At 37.5% G+C, this 12,664-nt stretch overlaps 1 protein-coding gene across 5 annotated transcripts in view; it reads right to left on the reverse strand.

Moving 5' to 3' along the window:
• Nucleotides 1-12,664, reverse strand: part of DENND1B (DENN domain containing 1B) — a 156,106-nt gene that overhangs the window by 8,225 nt on the left and 135,217 nt on the right. For all 5 annotated transcript variants that reach the window (XM_082052745.1, XM_082052746.1, XM_082052743.1 and 2 more), the window contains 2 exons: nucleotides 2,209-2,288; nucleotides 811-1,027 (listed from right to left, as the gene is read on the reverse strand). In XM_082052745.1, coding sequence (XP_081908871.1) covers nucleotides 811-1,027; nucleotides 2,209-2,288 — 297 coding nt within the window. The remainder of the gene's footprint in view (nucleotides 1-810; nucleotides 1,028-2,208; nucleotides 2,289-12,664) is intronic.

Below are 12,664 nucleotides of genomic sequence, written 5' to 3' on the forward strand. Positions count from 1 at the left end.
GTGAAACAAAAAAAAAATAGGCATTTTATTAATGTGACCCCTGTGTGACACTCATAATATAAAATTTTACAAGCTTTTTAAACATTTGCATCAGAATTTGCTTTTCCAGTAGAAAAGACTTCTAATTCCCTTTCAGCAAAAGCAAATGTTGGACAGCTGATAGAAGCTGGAATTCAAAAACATTAACATTTTTTGCTAACATCACAGCAGCAACTTTGTGAGGGTTTTAAAAGTTGGAGGCAAGCAGTTTCTTTACGCTACAGGCTCTGTGCAACTACCTAAAAAAGGATAAAGGAGCCTTATTAGAAAGCTCTGGAGTACTATTCTATGAGTGTTTCAGGTGCAACTACCACACAGATCCCATGACAAGATGGAAACATCACCATATCACTATGACTAGTTTAAGGATGCAAGGTAAGAATAGAAATAAATACCTTCTAAAGCGCATTAGAAAGACTAAGATTAGCTCTGGGAATACCACAGAGAACAATTAAATATAATATTAAACTAGTTGATTAAGTAAATTATTACATTATTCACTTTTTTTTTTTTTTAGTTACTGGCATAAGGGAAAAATACAGGTCCAAGATGGCTTGGCAAACTGGACAAAGGTGTAATCAATCTCTTAGCTGGTAAAAAACTGTCATGCAGTGGCCAGGATGGATGTATGGGTACGTAGTCCTAGGAAGACACGCTAGCAAGTCTAAGGACTCTGTTGCAGTGTCTGAACTGCATGTTGCTGATTCAACAAGTGCAGGATTCCACTATAAAGGGACTGGAGTTGTTTTTAAATGAAAGCAGAAGACTAACCGCAGTCTTGTAATCAATGTCATCCATTGACCTAAAGAAATCCAGGCTCTTCGCTCCTGAGAGCTTTCCTTGATCTGAACTGTGCGTGCTCAGTGTGTCCAAAATCTCCCCGAGCAAGTCCATTTCCCCTTGATGTTGAGGAGTTATTCCAGTTTCACCAGAATCATCACTATCATAAAAGCAAGCAGAGACTTCTTCACTGTCTTCTGATGACAATCTGAAAATAAAAACTTTTCCATCAGCTAGGAACATAAAAGCCATTTCGTTACAGTCACTTCTGAAAGTAAGTGGGAGAATGTGTTCCAAGACTTTTGAAACAGAACATAAACCCAGAATTTCTTTCTATTCAAGAACCTTCCTAAGATGTATAATATCTATGGAGATGCAGTTACCATAACCTGGTTTTCCTGTCTCCTGGCTCTTCCCCAAACACTCTATTATTTCAAGTCACCCTTAATACAACTTCCCAAATCTTCCCCCCAAATTTTAGTTATTCCAAAATTGGTTCCTCTTTTCCCTTGTCTACACCTTATATTTAGGTCAGTTTTGCAACACCTCTTCTGCTGACCTAGCGACATACTTAGTTCTAGTGGCAAGACTCTCATACTACAACTCTCTGTCATAAGACTAGATTTACTGGAGTACTGCCTATCTGCAAGGAGAACTGGTGCTTTTGTCTCTTATTTTCTCTTTCATTCATTGCAACACCCTTACCTCTGACCCCCATGCTACTGCAGTCTTTCCCTATCTGTCCATCCAGAATGCTACTACAAAGGGTATTTCCATGGCTCACTGTTTTGATAATGTTAATATTGTTTAAACATTACAGTAGCTCCTTCTTCCCTACTGCATCATAGCTTAAGCTGCTTGACTTTGCTTTCAAGGTCTTTCCTGGTTCATATCCATATATTCATTATCAAAAATCTCCTGAATTCAATCAGAGAATGCCTCAGTGCAGCTTAAGCCTCAACTTATGATTTTCCTTCAAATCACACATAGGAAGACCTTGATACAACACTAACAAGGCAATAATTCTCTTTCAGACCCTTCAGAAAACTTGCCATCATCATGACCACAAGACTAAAAGAATAGATTAGCTGAGGTCACTGCCCACCATGTAGATGAACATTATTTCACAGCTTTTTGTCTTGAGTCTGTGAAGACTGAGGATTATGCCAAGCTCTTCGTGGCACTATAAATAATAAAAAGATATAATAGTCTGTCCCTTTTTTAATAAGCAGATTTAATCCTAAACTGCTTAACATCATGCAGATCAAGAATCAAGGTAGCAGCCTGGACAGGAGAAAAATTAGTCTCTTGAAGTCCACTTTGCCAAATAACACCAGTTAAACTTTCTCCGATACTTTCTCCATACACACGTCCCAACAGGATTCTTACTTGCTTGTTCTCTCCATTTCATCATCATCGTCTTCATCCAAAGCAAAATCCTGGTTACTGAGATGCTGGTTGAAACGAGTCTGGAAGACAGAAAATTAACATTATTATTTTTGTCTATTTTTTTTCTATTTCAGCATTACTTATTTGGAGACTAGCTGCACTTTACTCACTAAGACTTCCTGAGCACTTGATGAGGGAAAACACATATTGATAAGTCTTCTAAAGGTTGTTATAAGAGGACATGAAGTCCTCAAGCATCACCAATTACAGAGCAAAAGAACAATTTTATCTTCATGGCCTATGGAGGGCCTTATTACTTATGCAAAGCCTGGAGTTCCTTATTACTTATACAAAGCCTTGATTAGCAGAAGACTGGCTATTGGAGGAAAAGCATCACTCAAGTCTACTGCCTACCCTTTCTTACAAGTATATCACAAAAACACTGTGGGTTATTACTTTCAGAAATATCTGCCAAGTTTTGGTTGATGTAGTCTACTGTGCATGAAGAAAAACGGACTATTGAAGTAGCAAATACAAATGAAGTCAGGAATCTCTTTACATAACTATATTGATGTTAGGGTGTTAAACAGAAATGCAGAGTAAGTAGTACAACAGCTCAAAAAGTGTGCACCAAGAACGCCTTTGTGCAGGATAATTTAGTGTACATTACAGTTAACTCACAGTTAGCATATACTCAGAGCATCCCATGGGGAACTTGTGTAGAGTAGCTGTAAATTCACACTCTACCATACTGCGTACTCACTAACCTGTTATATCACCTTATTATTTAGCAAACAGAACAGGCTAAAGACTTCTACAATACTTGAAAAAAACTCTCTATCTTGACCAGAACATTTAAGTCAGGAATTTTAGTCACTTGTGCTTCACAAATGACTTTCTTAAGGCCTGTGCATCTCTTAAACTTGTTTCACATCAAAAACCTGCAAAGATGAACTATGCAGGCAACCAATCCACTGAAGAGATTCTGACCCTTGGAAAACTGGCCAAAATTTAAAGATATATGGATAGAATTTGTGCAAAGGGAAAACAGCGTTAGCTAACTTTAAAAAAAATCATATGCAAGTAAAAGGAAGTGCTACTGTCCCCATCTTATCATGCAGTTCACCAAACGCTTAAACATACAACAACCTTCCCCTGGTGGAGAAGAAATATGGCTTGACTTTCAGACTACAAGGAGCTTGGATAACTTGTGACATGAGGATTTCAGTACATCACCTATTACAGATGTTGTCAGTGTTCTACACATACCAGGATACTCTCTGTAACTTTTTCCCCCCATTATTGTCAGGAACGTCTCAATGTTCACTCTTTATAGCCTGATAGATTTGTTCTTGTTCAACAAGAGACAATCTAATTAAAGCAGCAAGTTTTGAAAACACTTTCTATAGTTCTTCATCCACAAAGAGGAAACGTGGTTCTTAATGTGTTAATCCAAGTTAACAGTTGATAGAAAACAAAAGAATTATTAGACTGTTAAAAACTCTGAAAGAACCCAAACTAAGCTTCATAATGAGCACAAGAGAGACAAACTATTGATATTTCTAACTCTTACTAGTTTTGTAAGTTCTTTGTGTCATTCCCATCAGTGTTGTAATATCCCTGCTTGTAACTGAAGGGAAGTTAATGACTCTGTCTTAACTGATATTGTTAATTGGTTATCTTACTGATTACTGCCACAACTACAGTCACTGCTGCTGCTTTAAGTATTTATCTTCACTAGGACAATTAAAATACTTGGTTTCTATAACACCAGAATTCACTACTTCCCCAAGAAAATTCTGCCACAACATTCACTGTATTATAATTAAAGCTCTAACCCTCGAACTGACTCTTGGAGAGCAAAACCCTGTCTCTGTCTCACTTTCTTCGAATTTGCATCAGAATTAGATGCTGCCATCACATTTACTACGACTAATGTAAAGACAAAATTTTGCAGGAAAGTAGATTCTTTCAAAATGCTCAGAAGTTTCAGATAACAAACCCAAATGCAACACTTCCTTATCTGTAGACAGATTAACTGTCAACAGAATAAAATCCCACAAGATAACACACTGATTTGTCGAAATAATAAATAATGTTTCAAAGAGCATAGACGGCAAGTTTCAAAAAAAGAAAATCAAGAAATAAAGAAAAGAAAATGAAAAAAAGGAAAAAAGTGAAAAGAAAAAAGGAAAAGGAAGAATAGAAAGGTTGTGCATGAGAAATAGGAACTGAATTAAATTAATTAGAATCAGCGAACACCACAGGCATAGCAGTGGCCCCTCAGAGCATCTACAAACAGTGTTATGCAAGGGTGTTAGAGAAAGCAAGAATAACACCATCTAACAGAATATAACGGAACATGTGTTGATAAACTCCCCCAAAACCCAAAACTTACTAGTTCCTGATGGTCAGAATCTCTTTTTGAAATAATATTTTTGTTACCAATTTAAATGCTTAGGGCTACAAAATTATACAGGAAGACTTTCAAGAACTAAATCAACCAAAACGGGATTTACATCCAAAGACAAAAAAAGCAAAAGGGGAAGGAAAGTATCTGGCTGTAAATAACAACATTCTCCAGAGTTTACGGCTCTGTGAGCTTGCCACGGAGACAACAAGCAACACATGTTTTTGAATAGGTGACTTTCCTCTAGGAGCTGTAATAAAAATGACTGCAAGGGAGGGGTATGCCCAGACTACTTTGCAAAGAAAGAAAAAGAAAGAAAGAAACTCTTAATAAATTCCAAAAGGAGAACCATAAATCGTTTTCAATGCTCCACTAGGCAAAGTGACATAGTATGTGCACCTGCACAAGCTGTCAAAGTCATTTAAGAAGTCCTTCCATTACTGACGTACCCTGCTGTTTGCAGTTATTTAAGCTTTTAATTTCTGTCTTTTCTGCATTTTGAAGTGTGTAACCTTTTTATGAAAAAAGGACAGACTTCTGTTTCCTTCCTGATCAGCATTCTAATAACAACCAGACCATTTAAATTTATTGCCGCAAGAAATGGTATGGTAACACTCCTTTCTTGCTGCACCAGAACTTTATAAAGTCTTAATAGACTGCTGTCATGTTTTTTTTCTATAAAATGAAGCAACAAACTTAAATTACTCAATTGTTTGTTTTGCTTCTTCCAACTAGTTCTGCTCACATAATTAATCTATTATTTCACATATCTACTTCATATCAAAACATGAACAAGAATTCTTTTGCTATTTCACATTTTTCTCACCATCAGGCACACTGCATCTCAAGAATCCATCTCCCATCCTGCTCAGAACATAAGAGGTTCAACACACTTAAGCACAACGATCTCTCACTCTCCACAAGCTACTGTTGAACCATCAAGCCTGTGCGTAAAGTACAGTAAAGGAACAACTGCGGCTGGCGTGGGGATATACATCCTTTTTGTATACATCATATGCGTCCTCTTTGGTTTTCGTCCCATTTCAAAATCTCATTCTGCCAAATCACAGAATCACAGAATGTCAGGGACTGGAAGGGACCTCGAAAGATCATCTGGTCCAATCCCCCTGCGGAGCAGGAACACCTAGAGGAGGTTACACAGGAAGGCGTCCAGGCGGGCAAATGAAATGCTCTGCTACCTATACACCTGCGGTAAATGCTGGTCATTGAAACCAGAAAAAGGTTCTGACTGTATAAACCGGGGAAGAACCGAACAAAGTGATAATAAGTCCTCAAACTGTTCTCTTCTGCTTGCTTGTAGCCACACAAAATGTACTGCTTTGGCATGAAAATGTAGACAAAATACATGAATGCTAAGGGATTTAAATGTAAGATGGTTACATTCTTGATTGGGCATGAAAGTCAATCTTTGAAATGTCAGCCTTTTATTTAATGCTAGACCTTTCAGAAGCACTGTTTTCCGGAATGAGTGCTTAGTGATCGATACTAAGGCAGGAAGTTTAACACGGCTGCTGCTATTAATTGTCCTCAAAGTGAGAAACAAATAATATTTTGATAAATGGCAGCACATACATAATTTCACATTTACCAGCTACTCAATACATCAACACATATAAAGTTTCAGGAAAGGAAAAATACCTACTATGGTTTAAATCTATGAAGTATTGTTTCCTTTTTCTTAAAAAATTGAAGATTATTCAATCAGTAGGAGAAAGCAAAATAAATACAGGTCTGATATTATTTATGATTCAGTATTTTATTTTACCTATTCTCCTCTACAACCCAATCACAGATGTAACTGTAGCTTTACCTCCAGTAGGGAAGTACAAGATCTCTCAATCAAACTTTCTAGTTAAGCACAACCTGTTGCTTTCCTTTCCAGTTAAAGACTGCAACCTAAAGCAATGGAAAATGGAATCACAGGAAAAATACTTCATATTAGACTCCATAAGAGCTGAGACTGATGGAGGAAGGGGGAAAGTACAGAGATTAAAAAAACGCAGTTTCTTAACTTTCTGTTCGTCAATGTCCTTCTTTTTCTGGGACATGGTACAACCCACCACAAGCTTAAAGGAGTACTAGATAGAGATACCAATTAGCTACATGGACACCAGATCAGGATAGATGCAAGCAATAATTCTGGATTAAATTCTGGAAATGATCCCTTCCAAAAATTACTTGTGTGATTTTACTCACAGAAAGCAACACAAGTTAATGATGCCCCACAAAAATAATGCTCTGATATCAGAAAAGTTGTCCTGGATAAAATAGATGTTATCTAATATGCCACATGTGCTTTTAATTTTTTTTAATTATTATTATAACACATGACTAAGATAATTTAAATGCTATTAAGGTTAAATAAAAACACCCTTCATCCTTCCTTGGATAGAAAGCATATCTGCTTTAACAAATTTAGACATATAGATGATACATTTGAAAGAACATGAAGTGGTTGGAAACCTCCACGGCCGTACGCCATGAGACAAAAGTATCATAAATTCTCAGATACTCTTAATTAAAATGATGGGGAAACAGAGATCCACAAAAAGGCAGGTTTGCAGTCACAGAAAGAAATCCTTTTCTGTGACAATAAAAAGCATGCAAGAGCAGGAAATACCCAAAAATCTGTTTAGAGACACAAACAACCAGAAATGCGTACAGAAGAGTATGGGCACAACACTCTGAGCTGACACATAAGCTATAACGCAACAAGAAATCTCCACTGACTTCTGCAAAGTTAAAGGGAACATTAACATCCATGCTGAGGTAGGATTTACCATAAGTAAGGATGATATTTGTTGAGATACTTAGTCACTTATAGCACATTATAATTATGTTCTGAATTAGTGTGGTGAAAAATTAACAAACTCTAAGCTTCCCACCTTTTAAGTATGCCACGCTCCTGAACACAGCTAATACTTGAGAATTCTGTAACACCGCTTTCGATTTTTAAGGATTAATCACACTTCTGCAAATATTTTTCAGAAATAGTTGTGTTTTTCCCCAAAACAGCAAACAAATTTCCGTTTTCTCTGAAGCATCACAGACGGCTTTTCCCTCAGGAAGCCTGTATCGCCTCCTGCCCCTCCGCAGCAGAGCCGTCCCCCACGCTGCCCACGGGCAGAGACCATCTCCACACAGCCAGATCTCGCCCGCCTTTCTCCATGGCACACAGGCTATTCTTAGCAAAAATGGCCATTGTCAGCTGACAAACTGTGGCACCACGCCACACATCATCCAAGCTGCAAAGAACACACCATCCAAAAGCAGCCGGGCTTCCCTCTAATTGGCAACAAGCAGAAGTGTCTTTTAAAACAGGATGTGGAGATTTTCAGTGCTACTTGCAGCAACTAAGGCGAGCAGCTCTTTAAGAAACAAGTATTCTTTATGGAGTTTTTTTTGTGGATGATTTTAAGAATCAGACTCACCAGGTAGAATTTCCATTTACAAAAACTAAGAAATAAAAATATCACTTATCTTCCCTTTTTGATGGTTATTAATGCCCTAGGTTTACTCAATGATTAGAGGGAATGGCAATGACGGAATGGAGGGTTGAGGGGGTCACAGTGGAAGGAGGAGCAAGATGACAAGGGGGACGCACATCACAAAAGAAAAACTAGTGGCTGTCCATATACACAAATGCAGAAAAAGGAACATGTTTTTGAGGTACCAGAGAAGTCAAGAGAACTGGAAGTGACTCGGGCACACAGTGTGTGACTTCAGTGAATCAGAGCAGCCGTAAACCCTGTTCGTCTGTCTGAAACAGAGATTACTGGTTAAATTAATCCTTCTGTTAAAATGTGTATCATATTGTTACATCAGCAGAACTACCACATGTTAAAATCACTGCTGGAAGTGCTGTTTGCAGATCACGTGTGACTTTTTCAAAGGAAAACTTACTGAAAACACTGAAGTTAAATGTATGAAGTGGATGTGATGCTAAACACAAACATGATATAACTCCAGGTTTCAAGATTTAATGGAAAACACCAAATGTCACAGAACTTTAGACAGAAAAAACCTAAGCAGCACTGAATTCTGTCCATCAGACCTATGGACAGTAGAAGAGCCTACTTGAGGGAAGCTCTGTATGAAGCATGAAAACAGACTAATCACATTTGCAAGGAAAAAACACTGTGTCTTAGAAACAGAAATATTGTCTCTAAGCACATTTCTGTCTAAGGCTCCCAACCGGAAGAATTAGCAAGGAGGAGTCCCTCCTCCTGTTTGACACCAGTAGATGTCTTCTGTTCAATAAAGAAGGTCTTTCTTTACAAGGTGCTGGGGACCATGGTAGGCATGTGGGTTTGGGTGGTCCTCACTAATTTTGGACATTTTAGGTCCTAAATTGGACAATAAACAGCAGGAGGGAGGCACCACCAGGATACTGGCATCACCATGATGCAATCTAGATTCTAGGTGGGCTGAGTTGGTTTTGGCCATGCCCCTCTCTCCACTTTCTGTGGAAAGAGCCAAAGGTAACGCTGCTGCCAACTTCAGCATTTCAGGGGTGTCTAAAATTAGGTGGGTTGAGTCTGGTCTTCCACATTCAGAGATGCTGAGATCGCTGCAGGAAAGGCTTTCCCTGTTTTTTTCTACTTCTGTCTCCTTTTGCCCTCAGGTAAACTTTATTCTTTAATCCAACTTCTTTATTCATTTCTTTTCACTGTTAGCTACAGGATTAGAGAGAGAGAGAGAAAAGGTTAGGGAACATACGGTACTAGAGCTGAAGTTTTAGAAATAAGGTGGTGTTCTCCAAACTTTCAAGTCAGAAGGCAAAAGCAACAAGGAAGTTGGGATGCAGGTCCTAAACATTGGCTGACAGCTCCTCTGGCTCCCTGCTTTGGCTAAAAACAGTCAAAACATGACCCATGGAAGACAGAAGATATCACTGTTACATTAAGAAGTTAATAAATTCTCCTGCTGATAAAATTAATCTGGTTATTTCAATTAAATACTAAGGACAGAAAGTTTCATCCCGTTTTGCAGGTACTTCGTCAAATAGCATTTTTCTTACAGATCCTTCAGGAAAAAGAAACCTTGGTAGACATACCAGCATGGTTCATTTATTTGTAGAAGAAAGACGTCCAGAAAGGCTGCCTGCTAAACTAGGTAACAATAATAGCCAGAAAAAGCAACTGCAAACTTTTTGCCTGTCTAAATGTCTCTCTCAGTAGGATAAATCAGAGCTACATGTGCTAATGACTTTGCCCCAAAAAAAACCAAAAAAACCAAAACCTAACAAGCATTCCACGAAACACCCACAGGGTAACAAAAAATTCCAGAGAGATTTCCTGACTATTACCTTTTTTTGTTTTGTTTTTGTTTTTATTTTTAATAGAAGGATGGTAATTAATAGAAAGATTTCTCAAGTGATGTCTACCGCAAAACTCAAAGAACAGCCAGCCACGAGGTTTACACTGGCATAGAATGAATGGCAGAACTCTGCTGCGGAGCGTTGGAACAGTCTTACACTTAAAACCATGGTGAGAAGAGATCGGGGTAGAGAAGAGGCAAGAGCTCACACTAATAAAAACATTGAAATGAAAAAAGCTTTATAAACTTATAATATTGTGTTTTTTTTTTTTCTTTAAATGTGACTAAATTAAAGTCAGCCACTGTTCAGAGGCAGTATCTACCATCTCCTTGTAGGAGGGGAGGTCTGAATGATTTTGTAATTATACCTCTACTGGATAGTGCATATTCCTTAAGATAAAATTATGCATGGTACCTGAAAGCATGTAAATGTTTAAGTTGCACAAAATCCAGATAATCTTTCCAACAACAACTAAAAAAGCCCAAACCAAACACCAAAAAGGAAGTACTGCTTGATTTCTAAGAGGTCTTCTGTTGTAAAAAGTGAGGTTAATACAAGGCAGAGGCTACATGTGTGCCTGCACTACTTCAGAAAAGTATTGCAGCCACAAGAGGGCACTCTCGTAATCTACAATTTGAATTTTTGCTGCCTGGCTCATTAATTTTTAATTAAAAGGAAATCTGACTGTTTTGCAGAATGAAGAGATCTTATTTGACACACCAAGACAAAAGATTTTTCTCCAAATTAAAGTAAGCTAACGATATGTACAACATTTTCAAATTGCACCACATTAGCTAAAGAAACAGAATTTACTAATTGACCAAAGCTTACTTCAAAACTATACTTTACAGACACAAAACATGATTTACATTAAAAACTTGCTGTTACTGTTTATGACAGCTGTCAATTTGCAATATTTTAGTCAATGAGAGTAGAAGATACCTCTGGCTATATAACCAGTATTATCTGTGGATGCTAGGCATAGATGTGCTCTCAAACATATTATCTGAATCCAAATAGAGGTGAAAGCCCTTAATCAGAGTTTTTACATTTCTGAAGTTATTGTGGGGTTGTCTATGGGATTTTTTATTTATTTATTTTTTTTTTCTTAAAGGGGCTCAGTCTCCTCACACACAACATGTATATTCAGCACTGCATTTGCACAACCATTTCCTCTCCTCTTTTATGCTCTCAAAAAAAAAACCCCAAAAAACCTCTTCAGAATAGCCCACTCTCACCACCTTTTTCAGGTTAGGAGGGTAATCAGTTACTGGAAGCCCTTTGTAGCTAGTAATTATGTCATTTATTTTAGTGGCCATTGTTGGGGTACTTATAAACGGGGCACTCCTGAAGGTAAGGTTATTCTGAACACATCTTCCTGCCTGACACTTGCTACCTTTGTTGAACAGAAGCCAAGTATACTTCCTGCAAGCTGAATTAATTGTCTAGTTACTATGATATACTGCAATAAAACTGCAAAAGCTACATTTGTAATACGCTTTAAAAAAAATGGTCATTTTCTTCTCTTCAAGAATACTATGACAGAAGTTTAGTCCAACTTGGCTTTTATTGTCTTATGCAAAAACATTTTAAAAACCTTCTTAGACACTATTAAAATCCTGCAAAGTCATGGAAAGTAGTTCACTCAGTTTCTCCGATATATGAGCATTTAAAGTAGTGCTGATATGCAGGGATTCCTGGTCAATCCACACTTAGAATCCAAATGCCCAAGTTTCCATTACAGTTGCAAGGTAGCGCGTCCCTTTAGTTACAGGTATTACATACATTTGCTTAGAGACAAGGGGGCATTGCTGACTTACTCATTATAAAGTGAGCTAGTAGCTCTTACTTGGTATTCTGCAAATTTTCAGTAATGTTTTCTTAGCCACTAAATACATTAGGACTATTGACATGCTAAAGTGTTTCATTTTTAATTAGCTATCCTATCACCTGGTACAACAGTAAAATTACAGAGATCATATTCATGAAATCAAACATCTTCCCAGCATTCTATCCAGGCTCATAATAAATGTGTTCTCTTTTTAATTATATATTAATTTGGAACAATTTTATATAGCTCTCACTGCATTTAGGCACCGGCCTAACCAGAACTCTGCATTATCTTGGAGCATATAATCAAACAGAATTAAAATAGAGCATGCCAAACCTGAATGCACAGTAGTCTAATACCTGCACTACTGTATCTCCACTCATCAATAGTTAAAGGAACTGAGTAATATCATTGGCAAGATACTGCAAACGGAGTGCAGCAATCTCATGTCTGCATTAACGTTTATTTCAAAAAGTTTAGCTGGCAATTTCTTATATCTTCTGCATACTTAATTAACGTAGGAGATAAAACACACCAGAGACAGATATTAGTTCTAGGCATCAAACAGTTAACAATAGCGCACATGCCAAGGTTTTAATAAGGCTTAACAATAAAAAGCTTCAATCCTCCACTTTCACTAGATTTTTTTGTTGTGGTTTTCCCTTGCTTAGGGCAATCCATCTGTTAATGTTGACTTGCAATATAGTTAAGCTTGCACACGTAAAAAAAGCCTAGAAGAGCTAACCTAAGCAAGAGTAAGCTCAAATGAATATTACAGAGAGAGAATAATTCATCTTGGGCAAAGATTGTGTGTGTGTGCACGCGCGTACACACCGGCACATGAGTGTGCTCCTGTTACTACTTTTTTCTTTTT

Source organism: Streptopelia decaocto, assembly GCF_964273445.1.
Source record: "Streptopelia decaocto genome assembly, chromosome: 5".
Classification (NCBI taxonomy): Eukaryota; Metazoa; Chordata; class Aves; order Columbiformes; family Columbidae; genus Streptopelia; species Streptopelia decaocto.